The sequence below is a fragment of the Hibiscus syriacus genome, unplaced genomic scaffold, assembly GCF_006381635.1.
Source record: "Hibiscus syriacus cultivar Baekdansim isolate YM2019G1 unplaced genomic scaffold, ASM638163v2 tig00109926_pilon, whole genome shotgun sequence".
Taxonomy (NCBI): Eukaryota; Viridiplantae; Streptophyta; class Magnoliopsida; order Malvales; family Malvaceae; genus Hibiscus; species Hibiscus syriacus.
In genome coordinates this window covers 405,959-420,655 of record NW_024062532.1, presented here as the reverse complement: position 1 = coordinate 420,655, position 14,697 = coordinate 405,959, and the positions used below count along the sequence as shown (strand labels likewise).

Sequence of the window (14,697 nt, the reverse complement as noted above, 5' to 3'; positions counted from 1 at the left end):
GAATATTTTAATTTCATCCCTATGACTCTCGTCCTAAATTAGTGCTTTCACTTTTGAATATTCTAATTTTATCCCTAAATTATGGCCCTCTTTCTAAATTAGTCCTCCAAACTTTTGATTATTTCAATTTCATCCCTATATTCATCTGATTGTGTAATCGGTTTCAACCATAATTTAACCTAAAGTTTCTTTCTTTCAAACATATAATAGTATAACTTGACCTAACGGTTTTATTAACAAGGTATGTGATTAGTATATGCTTATAGTTAGGGATGAAATTGGGCTGTTCAAAAGATTTGGGGATCAATTTAGGATGAAGATCATAGTTTGGGGATGAAATTTATTATTTATTTGTAATCATAATCTGTTCAATTAATACAATATTTTAACGCATGCTAATCTTTTCCATTTTACGAATGTCTCATTAGGCGTAAAAGTTGGCGTGATTAAATTTAATATTTATTTATGCAATAATAATTAGGGTAGAGTACATAAGTGGTCCCTCGACTATTAAAAGTAGAAAACAATCCAATAATTATAGTGTTCTTTGTTAAGTCACTCGATTATTAAAAGTTACAGAATGATCATCCAACTATTTATTATGTTCAAAATTCGTCTTTTTCCTTTAAAAAAATTGACGCTATTGTGAGTTGAACGTTACCATGTTAATTGTGACATGATAAAATCTAATCCCAGAATCTCAAACGACTATCATATCTCAGTCATCGTCATGTTAACGTTCAACTTAAAGAATTGTCAAATCTTTAACGGAAAGGGAAGAGTTTGAAACATAATGAATATTCACGTCACCATTTTGTAACTTTTAACAAAGCAGTACTCTTTAGTTGAGGGACCATTTGTGTACTTTACCCTAATAATAACTAGTATATATCCATAAAGAAAAGGAAAGGAAATGCATATGGTTAGTTGCTGTAGATTGTTGAACTGGTAGTAGGAGGTGACGATAGCAGCATGTCTTTTAAGGGCCATTAGGGGGCAATTAATACATAGTTTAATGATATGGAAAAGGAATATATGCATAAACAAATCATGACGGATGAGGAAAGAAGAAAAAATGGGGAGTTGGATACAGCAAGGCTTGTAGATTTGGACCCATTAAAAAGTAATATGTATATATAGCAAGTATGTTAAATTATGATCGAAAGTTGATCGTATTTCATTGGAAATTCCCCTCTCTACTTCTTCCCTGCCCCACTTGCAACCTTCTTTTTTGTTTTTAACCCTTTGATCGTTAAGCCGAGTATCAGTTGATTCCAAATAGACTGCGATCATCATAAGTTCCTTGTTTAGGGTATCCTTGTTGGGGGAATCTAAGGTGAGTTGTCCATGGAAATCTAGTAAGTTCTTTGAAAGGCTTGGAGTTGTTTGATGTGATTGGTTTCGGTCCATACACGTATTTCTTGTCAACCAACGGCTCCTTCCTCACTTTGTCTCCTCTCTTGTTTCCAGTGTGTTTTGGCCCGTTCACTCCATGTCTGAATCAGGGTTGAAGAAGATGGCGTTTGAGACCGACGCCAATGCCGTTAGGTTTGGTCACGGTGGAGACACGACTTACACCAAGATCTTTGTCGGGGGTTTGGCTTGGGAAACTAAAAGAGATGCCTTGAAACGTTATTTTGAGCAGTTCGGAGAGATCATTGAAGCTGTTGTTATCAATGATAAAATCACTGGAAAATCTAAAGGCTATGGCTTTGTAAGCCCCCTTCTCTATCTTTTTCCTCCTCTGGTTCGTTTTTGTTTTCGAATTCTGAACTTATGGCATGGTGTAGGTAACGTATAAGGAGGTTGATTCGGCGATCAGGGCTTGTTATAATCCGTTTCCTGTGATTGATGGAAGAAGAACAAACTGTAATCTCGCAGCTTTTGGCGCTCACAAGAATCGTTCCCACTCACACCATGGTATTCATTTCAAATTCCAACCCTTACTTTGATATAACAGATGATTGCTTATACATACATACATACATATATATCATTGGATTGGTAAAAAGATGTTACAGAGATGGAGAAATTCAGCCCTCCACCGGCTCAGGTGATGGCCCCTTCAACGACCGGTACTCCTGCATTTTACCGTCAACTCATCCCGCAGTACGCATTTCCTTACGGGTTAGATCCAATTCAAAACCTCAGGCAAAGCATGCACGATTTTACTAGAAATTTGCTTCTCTAAGTGCTTTTCCTTTTAACATTCAGGTATCCTGGTTACTCGCACAACATGTACCCACTGGTTAGTCTTTTATTCTATCTAAACCATGTTTCTGTGTAAAGTTCACTCGAGTTTCATTCAAATCTGCAATCCAGAATCTGTGGGGTTTGTGTTTGATCATTAATTAGTCATCTTGCAGAACTATTACAGTGTATATGGAGGGCAACAGTTTCCATCACATTACACAACTGGGACATCTGGAGTCTACCTGAGTTACTTCCCGATGTATCCTCCTCCCCAGTATCCCAAGCACCGAGCATTTGTGACCTTAACGCTTCCACCGCCACCCTCTCCGACACCGGTCACAGCCACCGGTTGAGTTTACTTGCATTAATTTACATGGTGATTATTGAGGGAGATATAATGTCGTCTGATAGTAAAAACTCGGTTTACAAATGCAATGCAGGTACAACAGTTGAAGAAGTTACCGGAGCGGCCTCTGCACAAAGTTCATCAATGTAAGCCCAGTGACTGCAAATTACTCTCTACAAGCCAAAAAAAAAAGAACAGAAAACAGAAGGGAAGGGAAGGGATTTTACATTTTAATTTTTTTATTTAAAAGAAAATAATAATTTTAATTTAGTGTCATACCAAATACTCAGATATGCTCCGAGATGGGTACCCGAGGAATACGATTTGAGTATGTGCTAGAGACGTCCCATGATTATGGGGTACTGTTGAATTAGCATATGATTTTAGTTTTTAGATCTATTATTATCTTCGTCATTTATTAAGGAATTCTAATCAATATGAAAATGAGAAAACCAAGATTTGAGATGCCGGTAGAGATGCATCTGATGCTTTTCGAGATGTGGAATATTTAGAGTTTGCAGAACTCTCTTTTGATGAGCCGAATTCGAGAAGCGAGTTAACCTTAGTAGATGTTCTAGACTTAGTTTATTGTCCTTCAAAGGCACACTTCAACTAAACTTATGGGCACAGACTCCCCATTTTTGAACTCAACAAAACCAATACGAGTTGAATGATGATAGTCTCCCAATAGCCTCAAGCATTTAACCTACCATAATGCAACCCGTAGCTGCTTTTGCTGCTCTCTCTTCGTTCTTCATTACTAGATTTTGATGTTGGGCTTCTTCTCCTGTTTGGTCTGTCATCTGCTGGTCTTGCATATTGGGCACCTTGTCTTTGCTTTGCCCATCTTCAATACTCGGCTTCAGCCCACCACGACTGAGCTCAGACTTCATTAACTCATCTCATTTCAAGCAATTAAAACACGTCAGCTTCTTTTTCTTGCTTCTCTGCCTAACATAAAGATATAGTTTTTTGGTGGCGGGAACCATGTGCATTTGAACTGTTGTTGCACGATTGTGATATCCACAATGACCGCAATAATATACGTTAACCACGATTTAAATCCCGGTTCCCCCACACAGGCTCGCATGATGGAAGTGGCGTGTGAATAAAGGAGAAGAAAGTGTAACTGGGTCTTCTGCAAAATGATCATCACTAGAAACAAAAACATACAACGCCAATATGTCTTTCAGGGGCCTAAAAGAAGGTTCCTTTTGTCGGGGGCAGAATGCTATGCATCGTGGCTGCACCAAAATAAAAAGTTCCAGTTGGCTGCTCCATGAGAAAACATCAGAGCCGCTCAATTTGGAGTAATAATTGATTCAGGGTTTGAATGGAAGTGAGGGGTGGGGGACCAAAAATAATTGCAGCAGCCAATGATAGCTGCAAAGACAAATTGAAGGTAAACCCCACATACATTTTTCTTTTTAAAAAAAATATAATTTTATGGGAATTGATGAGTAAAATGGGGACGAAAGTGGATGCTTTTATCCTTAACAGGGACTTGTTCCTATCTGAAAATAACAGTATGGATGGTGCACTGAATGTCCCCTGCTTAAAGAAGACACGACAGTAAATTGCTTCCATTAGTGGTAGCATTCATTTATACACTCATACCTGTATATCATTTCCATAATATATATTTATAGAGAGAGAGAGGGGGGAATAATCGATATTCCATTAGTTGAGGGGTTAATGCAATTATTTATCTCCCACGAACAAGTGGCTGAATCAACCCATAATTAAGAATCGGCACGAACTCATCTTAACATTTGAATTTTTTTACGATTTGTTATTCATTTTGTTGGTTGTGATCATGTTGAAATTTTATTTACTTACCGTATATAAAAATTGGGTAAATCACGCATTTCGTACCTAACCACTAGTTTTGGTTCGTTTTAATACCTAAACTTTCAATTTTTTAAAACCATACCTAATGTTTAGTTTTCATTTCATTTTAGCATCTGCCGTTAAAAACTTAACACGTTTAGGGGGTGTTTGGTTCAAGGAATGTGGGATTCCCATGCATGTTTGGTTGGCCGGGAATCTCATTCCCGGTAATGTTTTATTACCAATAGTAGATTTTTTGGGGTATATTACTAGGAATGTCATTGTCTCCCTTCCCTTAGGTATTGTAACATTACCGGCGTTTTGGACTAAAATGCCCTTAAATTTTTTTTTTCAAAAATATTCTTCTTCTGTCATTGAATAATAAAAATTCTACGAATGTTAAATTACAAATTTATCCTTAAATTATTTTATATTTACAAAAAAAAGTCTATAATTAAAATTTTATATGAAGTTCAGGGGTTAAATTTTTTTTTACCCTTTCATTAAACATTTTTTATATTTTTTAATTTTGTAAAAAAAATTATATAAATATTATGAATTTAATTTTTTAAAGAAAATATATAAATATTTTACAATTTGTAATATTATACAAATATATAATAAGGACAATTTGGTCAAATATACATTCCAATAATCTTTTATTCCTTTAACCAAACACGGTAATCTTACATTCCTGCTAAACCAACCAAACACAAAATACAACATTCTCAGTAATCCTATTCACTGGTAATCTTTTATTCCCACTGGTAATCTTACATTCCGTGAACCAAACGCACCCTTAAGACATGAACTATCAGTTTTGGATTGTTTTAGTACCCAAACTTTTAATTTTTTCAAAACTTGATGTTAAATTTTGAATTATGATACTAAAATGAAACAAAAACTAAAGTTTTTAATGGTTGGGTACTAAAATGAAACAAAAACTAAATTTTAGGTATGATTTGAAAAAAATTAAAGTTAAGGTACTAAAACGAATCAAAATTAATAATTTAGATGCTAAACACGTAATTTACCATAAAATTTGTGTTATTAATACATGTGTAATATTTCAAAATTTGTCAATCTCACTAAGCTTCATTTGTTTTTTTAGATCAACCAAAGATGGATCGAGATGGAGCGGAAATAATCACCCCTAACAAATTAAAATTTTTAGATTTTTTTTATAAATTCAATTAAAATTATGTTTTTATCCTTTAAAAATTTTATAAAAATTAATACACTTTCAAATTTTATAAATTTATCACTTTTTATTTAATAATCTTAGATAAATGCAATACAATATATATTTAAAAATAACTCTCAACCTTTCAACATTCAAAACGCTCACACCCCGACATTTATAATATTAAAACCTAAATCCTAAATAATAACATGAATTCTATTATAGTACACTCGATTACGGCTAAATTCGTTCAATCCACCTTTTACCCCTCTATTTAAAGGATGATTGGCTCCAACTTCCAAGCACGACAACCCACCTCTCCTTAGTTTCTCTCTCATCGCAACAGAAGAAGGAAGAAGAAAAAGAAAGGCTTTTCTTCTTCATGAACGCCATGATTATGTCGTTAGTTTTAGTTGCATTACTGCAGATCGTAAACATGCATTATCATGTGTTGCCGGCTCTTGCAGCAGTTTCAGGTTCCAATCGAAACGTTAGTAAATCCATAACCATGAATGATCCATCATTCATTCACTTTTCTTTGTTAGGTTTCGAATTTTCATGCTGATTAATTTCAGAGAGAGGTAAAGTTTATACAAAACTGGACAGGTCTACATTGTTTACATGGGAAAAAGGCAGCACCATGATGTTGAGCTTCTTGCAGAAACCCATCACGACATGCTCGCATCCGTTCTCGGAAGGTTCTGAACTAAGACAAATTCTTGTATAAACGAACTGATGTTCTTCTATATATGTTGCTCATGGATTTTTGTAAGTAGAGCCTTAATTTTGTCAACTATGGCAGAGAAGAAACACCCAAAGATTCCATGGTATACAGCTATAAATATGGTTTCTCTGGCTTCGCGGCAAAGATGACAGAAGATCAAGCTCAAAAGCTCTCTGGTATGTGTTTTTAACTCTCTTCCATTTTCCTTTTCCTTCACTTTTTGGTCTAAACTAGGGATGAAATGTAAACCACACGAGTTGAGCCCGAGTATGTTTGAGTTCTACTCGCCTAGAAAACTCTAAAATGAAGCTTCCTCATATCGAATATTTGTGAGCCTAAAATTTTCAAGCTCGAGTCGAACTCAAAATCATGAATTAAAGCTCGAAATAAAGAAAAATCTTAAAATTAACTCGGTTGAAGATACTCAAACTTGAACATGAATCTTAAGTATATGAAAACCTTATAGTAATATATTTTCACAAAAAAATAAACATTAATATTATTAATAATTTGATTTTTTTTTAAAACAAAATTTTAATATATAATTTTTTTAGTTACTCATGAGTAGGGTTGCACATAATTCGGATTTCAATCCGATCCGGATCGGTTTTTATCCGATCCAGTTTTTTCCCATAGAAAAAAAACCGGTTTATAAAATAACTGGTTCGGTTTCTAACCGGTTTGGAGGGTCGGATATCCTAACCGGTGTAACCGGTTTCGGTTTTAAAAAAACCAAAAAACCGGTTATAAAAAAACCGATTTTAATATTCCAGATTGCTCATAGGGAACCGATTCCCCCCCAAGGGGGTACCGATTCCTCACTGAATGGTTTGGCTCCGAGATTTCCAGAATGCTCGGAGGGAACCGATTCCCCCATAGGGGTACAGATTCCCCCATATTCAACGGTCGAAATATTTGAATTTTACACTTAGGGAACCGATTCCCTATGAGAGGAAACCGATTCCCTATGAGAGGGTACCGATTCCCCCACGCTCTAAGCATTTTTATTAAATGTTTTCACACTTAAACGGCTATATTATCTTCATTAATTATCACTAACGTTCAGAAGTGATTCAAGGTGTATTTAAGCAAGCTTAGAAGTCATTGATCAAAGACAAGAAACATCAAGCAACTAAAATCAAGAGAGAATCAAAGAGAAAACATCAAACCTCAAGTTCGATAAATTCAAATACTTAATTGAAATACTTAATTAACTCAACATAATTGAAATACTTAAATACTTCCAAGTTTGATAAATTCAAATACTTAAAAACTTCCAAGTTCGATAAATTCAAATACTTAAAAACTTCAAGTTCGATAATTGAAACAAAGTTTACGATAATTGAAATAAAGTTATAAAATAAACTACATTGCCATCTCTTCTTCATCATCTTCGCCTTCTTCGTTTGGAGGGGATATTCCAAGTTCGACTTCTTCAATGTGTAAGTTTGCTTCCAAATCGGCATCAATTGCATCTTCTAGGGTGGTGATATGTTGCTTACGAGCCGCTCCATCCAAATAATCCTTTAAACAAATGCATACTTCCACCGACTCGGGACTTAGTCTTGATCTCCGTTGTGATATAACCCTGCCACTAACAGAAAAAGCGGATTCCGAAGCTACCGTAGAAGCTTGGACGGTTAGTAAATCACGGGCCATGGCGGCTAGAATCGGAAATTGTGCTTCCTTTTCTTTCCACCAAGCCAAAATATCCAAACTTTCAAACTCTTCAAATGTCATTTTTGATAGAAAATCGCATGACATGTAATTTCCCAACTCGCTACTTGGGGTGGTAGTACGTGATCGTTTGGATTGGGAATTTACAAGAGTGTTAAAAAGATTCAAATTTATGTTACTTGGACGTCTACTAGATGATTCCGCATTCATTCTCATTTGATCGTGTATTACACTACTTGATCCGTATTTAGTTAAATAAATTGCAAACATGTCTCGAAAACATTTGTTAAAATAATTTATTTGGTTTTGGACAAAGTTGGGTTCATCATCGGTTAGATTAAAAGCAAACGCAATTTGTTCAATAAGTGTTTCAACCCCACCAACATTTAACGTTGGGTTTAAAGCGGCGGCACAAGTAAAAATGGGGGGAATCTCCTTAAAATATTTTAAAAGTTTTTCCTTCATTGCAAAACCAATTTCTTGAAAAACTTCGGTTTCAAATTCAAAGTCATTTAGTCGGGTAGCCAACAAAAATATTTGATTAAGAACCAACAGGCTAGTAGGGTAATAAACACCGGATAAAAAAGTTGTTGCATTTTTAAAAACCTCAAGCAAATCGGTTATTTTGGCTATAGTTTCCCAACTCGAATCCGGATAAATGTTTGGGACATGACCCCTCTCGAAAAGCCGATCGTGAAATGTTTGCAATGTTTCCCTTTGCCTTAAGGCAGTATGCATTATCATCCAAGTTGAGTTCCAACGAGTTGGACAATCCAAATTAGGACCCAAAGCTTTTTTATTAACAGACTTACAAAACCGTTTATAATCATTTAGTCTTTTGTTGTTGTTACAAAGAATCGATTTTATCATTGTTTTAAATTCTAATCTAATTGGCTCAATAACCTCCAAATCGGCTTGCACGGATAAATTAATTATGTGTGCAACGCAACGGGTATGAAAAAACGCACCGTCTAAAATCGGTGAAAGTAATATTTTCAATCTTGGAACCGTGTTTGTATTATTCGATGCATTATCAAAGGATATAGAAAAAACTTTATTTTCTAATTTATAAAGACAAATTACCCGTTTTAAAAGTGCAAATAAATTAGCACCGGTATGCGGCTCACCGAATAATTCAAACGCGATTGTTCTTTTCATCATTTGCCAATTATCTTGATCTAACCAATGTGACGTAACGGCTAAAAAAGAATTTCCGGTATTATGAGGGGAACTCCAAACGTCACATGTAAGCGACACACCATAACGGTGTTCTTGGAATCCTAAAATCATTTTTTCCCTCGCCGTATGCCACATTTTTATAGCATCTCTTCTAAGGGTAGTACGACTTACTTGAGTATAACGTGGTTGCATTAGTTGTTGAATTGTTGTCGTGAAATCTTCATCATCAAAGTGGTCGAACGGCAATGCTTTTGTAATCACGAACTTTATAAACGCTTCTCGTAATTTTTCGTTGTCGTAAACAAAAACACCACCTTGCGGTGTAAGATTCAATTGACTAGGATCCGATCTTGAGCGAAGTGCCTTGCATGATTTTGTCAAATGGTTCTTCAACGTTGTGTTTCCTTCCGATGCAAGAAACTTTAGACAAAGTTTACAACGCGCCCTCCTCGAGCCATTTGACATCTCACATAAATCGTAGTGATCCCAAATATCTTTGTTTCGAGTGTGTTCGATCACTCTCACGACTTCAAGGTTTCCCCCGACGGAAGATTCAGCAGTGTTACTCATGATGAACAAAAAATTACAAAACTAAGATTTGAGAGATGTTTAAGTGTTGTGTAATAAGATTTGAGAAAGTTGTAATCAACCAAATACATCCCCAACCTATTTATACATGTTTAGGGTGGTAAAATGGTAATTTTTTAAAGAAAAAAACGGTCAAAACGGTCACAAACGGCTATATTAACGGCTAGTTTTTTAAACCCAGACCGTTTTTTTTTCCGGATAAAAACCGGTTTTTTAACCGGTTTTTTTCAAACCGGTTTTTTATCCGGTAAAAAAACCGGTCTGGGTTTTTTTCTCCAAACCGGTTAAAATAACCGGTTTAAAAAAATCCGATCCGGTTAAAAAAAACCGGTTTTTCCCAAATCCGGTTTCGGATATTTTTTTCGCAAAATCGGATATTCGTATTTTTTGTGCACCCCTAGTCCTGAGCTTTTTGAGACGAGTATCAAGTAGTTTGTTACGAATTCGAGTAGAGTATTTATCGAGTATTGACCGAATCGATCTCAAGTAGCTCTCGATCTGTCTCGTCTCATTTGCGACCCTAGTCTAAACACTAAAATATTATGTGCTCTTAACTTTTTTCGCTGCAAAATTATTATATTTTTATTGCATTTAAACAACTTTTTTAAAAATATAAATACAAATTTAATCCATATAGGTAAAAATAAGATAATATATGTTTCAAAGATTTTCAATCATTTGACATTAAATGCTAAGACAATCTTACATATATGCTCAAATTCAAGTCCCAAGGAGGAGTTAATTGGATTGGAATATTACACTATGGTGAACATTTGAAATATTTAACTTTTTTTTGGTAGTGTGAACTAAGTGGTCACCGTAGAAAAAGAATTGTTGTTATTTTTTAAAGATTCGGGTTCGAGCACCATAGATGTAAGGGGTGTGACCATTCGATGTCGAAAGATTGAGAGTATTCTTTGAACATATATTGACTTATACTTATCCTACGCTAATAAAAAAACTTTTTTTGGTACAATTAAATTAACTTTTTAAATGGTGTAATTATGTATCTAATTACATAAAAAATAATCGTACACCACATTGCAAATCCATACAAAGTTAGGTATCAAAATTTATTTTAATAAAAAAATATTATTTTATACTAGTAAACTAATAATTCTTTATTCCATCCAAAAATATATATAATTTCTAATTTTGCACCTATATAATTAATGGTTACCTTTTAATTTTTACATAAATAAATATTGTATTCGAAATAATTATTTATTTGAATACAATCATTCTAGTGGGATGAAACACTAGATTCCTTAAGTAAGGTTAGAGGTTTGAATTCTGGCGATTACGAATAGAGTAAACTGGGTTAGAATGATCGCCCTTACCTTTACAGTATCTGATTTGAACTAATAAATCAATATATCAAATACCAGTGATTATACAAAAAAAAAATCATTCGAACAAAATGTGCTATATGATAATAAGAACTATGTGGTAATAATAGGGCGGGTGGCATGCCATGCATGCAAGCATACATACTAATTGTGTCGTGCGTGAATTTAGTAATTTTCTATTTGGGTCTTTACATTGGTTATATTTTATGCTAATTCTAGTATTATTTTATAATTTAAAATTTATTTAATTTTTTAATCGAGCTGAATTTATAAAATTTGAGTTAGAGTTTATAAAATTTAATATTATGATATTATGATACTGTTTGATTCCAATTTAAACGGTTTTCTATAACTATATACAATACATATATATTTTTCATACGCAATATATATCATGCAAAGTGGAGAGACTCGACTCTAATTTTAAAATCAATCCACTAACTACTAAATAATTTCAAGTTATTCGAGTTTTATTTTATAACTCAATTTGAATTTGAATTTTTTTCGAGTTGAATTGAGTTTATAAAATTACGAATCGAACCAATTCGAATTGAATTTTTTGAATTGAAAATTATATATCCTCCATCTGACCTGACTCGAAAAATATATATCCTCCATCCGACTTTGACCCGATTCGAATTTTTAAAGTATAAATCCGACCTAACCCGACCCAATCAGTTATAAAATAAAGACTTAATTAAAAATATATAATTTTTTTTTTAAAAGGTACCTTATTATACCCAAGTTGGGTCGGGTTGGAGTTTTTTCACCCTCCACCCGAACCCGACCTCACCCCTTAAAAGACCAGACCTGACCCGACTCAAATCCGAACTTGAATTTTTTTTTAAAAAAAATCTGACCCGGTTGGATTGAATCGGGTCAATTTCGAGTTAAATTGTCATCCTTACTATTATTACTATGATTACGGATATCACGGTCATGTAATAATAATGCACTATTACCGCTATATAACGGACATTATTACTATGGTCGCGGAAGGCTATTTAAAACCCATCATTTTTAGTAGTGTATAAAAACATAAGACGGTGATAATCTTGAATCATTGATGGAGTGGAAAGCATTTTATCCTTTGTTTGTATTTTGGTGGTAGAATTACCTGGCGTGGTTCATGTCACACGCAATCGATTCTACAAGGTGCAAACAACCAGAAGCTGGGATTACCTTGGCCTCTCCTCCACTTCCCCATCTAATCTTCTTAACAGAAGTAAAATGGGAAATGGTGTCATCATCGGTCTCCTTGATACAGGTCTGCTTCCCATCTCTTCCACTGTGTTTGCATGTCAAACAGTTCCGGTTTAAACTAATCTCTTAGTAAATCAGCAGGTATATGGCCAGAATTGCAAGTTTTCAATGAAGAAAATCTGGGGCCAATCCCCTCTCGATGGAAGGGAGTTTGTGAATCCGGAGAGCACTTCGATGGTGCCAAAGCCTGCAACGGAAAATTGATAGGTGCTCGTTATTTCGTCCGAGGACTTGAAGCATAGTACGGACAGCCATACAACACGAGTGAAAACGATGATTACATGTCCCCGAGAGATCCGAGTGGACATGGAACGCACACGTCTTCGATTGCGGGCGGTTCGTTCGTGGATAATGCCAGCTGCGGTGGGCTGGGGCTAGGGACGGTGAGGGGCGGTGCTCCGGGTGCTCGTTTGGCTATGTACAAAGTGTGTTGGCGTTTGTATGGAGGTGTTTGTGCCGATGCTGATGTGTTGAAAGCCTTTGATGAAGCGATCAATGATGGTGTGGATGTGTTGTCCGTGTCTCTTGCAGCTGATATTCCCTTGTATTCCGAAGTGGACTGTCGCGGTTCCATTCCGATAGGTTCATTCCATGCCGTAGCGAGAGGGATTACCGTTGTTTGTGCAGCGGGGAATGTGGGTCCTAGAGCTGAAACCGTGCAGAACACGGCACCCTGGATTTTGACTGTTGCAGCAAGCACTGTGGACCGGTCCTTTCCCACACCAATTACACTAGGGAATAACCATACCATCATTGTAAGCCGCAAAACACCATACAGAACACTACAATGGCTTGATTGGATTTGAAATAACAAATACTAATTTCAGGTCAAGCAATGTTCACAGGAGAGGACACAGTGTCCGCAGCACTGGTGTACCCTGAAGTATCAGACCTCACGGTCACACGGTAAGAAGTTGATACTCTTTAGAGTTCTTTAGCCTTGTTCTTCTTAGTGCCTAACCGAACTGAGTGGCTATACAGTTTTTGCGAGTCCTTCTCGTCGGACGATGATTGGATGGTAGGAAAAGTGGTGCTTTGCTTTGCTTCAGACTACAATCAGAGCTTGTTAGATGATGGTATATCATCTGTCATAAAGGCTGGTGGTTTGGGAGTGATTGTTTCTAGGAGTGCAAGTAACTACTTTTATTCATCTGTTACCAACTTCCCCTGTGTTCAAGTAACCTACGAAACTGGAACTCAGATACTATATTACATTCGATCCACAAGGTACGGTTGATATCTTTAATCATCATCATAGATTATCCAGTTCTCTCATCATCAAATACTTGTAATTAATTTTGCAGTAATCCCCAAGTAAGGTTGAGCCCCTCAAGGACCCATATTGGCAAGCCTGTTTCAACCAATGTGGCATACTTCTCATCTCGAGGTCCAAGTTCGAATGCCCCTGCTTTACTTAAGGTTAGTCAGCTCACCTTGTCCAAAATGATTCTTTCACAATTATATCGACATGCTAAAAACTCATCTGATCTTTGCGCGGCACAGCCGGATATAGCTGCTCCCGGTGTGCAGATATTAGCAGCAATCCCTACATTCGATGAAACAACGAATGGTGCATTCGCTTTTCTCTCAGGAACATCAATGGCGACTCCACATGTGTCACGAATTGTTGCTCTGTTGAAATCATTGTACCAGGATTGGTCGCCTGCTGCTATTAAATCAGCAATTATCACTACTGGTACACTCATTAAACTGTATTCACTTAGTTTACCTTGTTGAACTGTTTTGATCTCTTTGACTACAGCATTGACTGCACAACTATCTGGAGGACCAATTTTTGCGGAGGGGGAACCACCGAAACTCGCCAACCCCTTCGATTTTGGAGGAGGAATTGTAAACCCGAACAACGCGGCCGATCCTGGCCTTGTTTACGACATGAATACAGATGATTATGTGCAATATCTTTGTGCCATGGGTTATAGTAACACTGATATAGTCCAGCTCACTGAACATCCAATAAGTTGTCCTTCCAAACAACCCTCTATTTTGGACTTAAACCTTCCATCCATAACCATCCCAAGCCTTAAAAAACCAACCGTTCTCACCAGAACAGTCACAAATGTCGGACCTGTCAACTCCAAGTACAAGGCCAACATTGAGTCCACTTCAGGCATAAACATAGCTGTGAAACCAGACACATGATCTTCAACTCCAAGACAAAGACAATCTCCTTCTCCGGGTACTACTTTGGAAGCCTGACATGGACCGACGATGTTCACGCCGTAAGAAGTCCGATATCCGTGAGAACTGAGGTTGCAGAAAGCATTTTCTGAGGAAACATACCGACTTCAAGCAGGGGAGCCTGTCCAACTGTTTACAGCAATTTATAAAAGTGGAGATAAATGAA

At 36.1% G+C, this 14,697-nt stretch overlaps 1 protein-coding gene and 1 pseudogene across 3 annotated transcripts; both read left to right on the top strand.

Annotated features, from left to right (window-relative positions):
• The first annotated feature begins 1,217 nt into the window (after positions 1-1,217).
• LOC120210573 (RNA-binding protein 24-B-like) lies at positions 1,218-2,781 on the top strand. 3 transcript variants are annotated; one of them, XM_039209277.1, is made up of 7 exons: positions 1,218-1,336; positions 1,471-1,714; positions 1,791-1,920; positions 2,013-2,127; positions 2,215-2,248; positions 2,367-2,541; positions 2,634-2,781. In XM_039209277.1, the coding sequence occupies exons 2-7, from the start codon at positions 1,493-1,495 to the stop codon at positions 2,687-2,689; spliced, it is 732 nt and encodes a 243-aa protein (XP_039065208.1). In that variant the 5' UTR covers positions 1,218-1,336; positions 1,471-1,492; the 3' UTR covers positions 2,690-2,781. The 3 variants fall into 3 exon arrangements, with proteins under 3 accessions (XP_039065208.1, XP_039065207.1, XP_039065206.1); XM_039209276.1 differs by having other exon boundaries at positions 1,333-1,358; positions 2,022-2,127; XM_039209275.1 differs by having other exon boundaries at positions 1,333-1,358.
• A 3,192-nt stretch (positions 2,782-5,973) lies between these two features.
• LOC120210615 lies at positions 5,974-14,697 on the top strand (annotated as a pseudogene).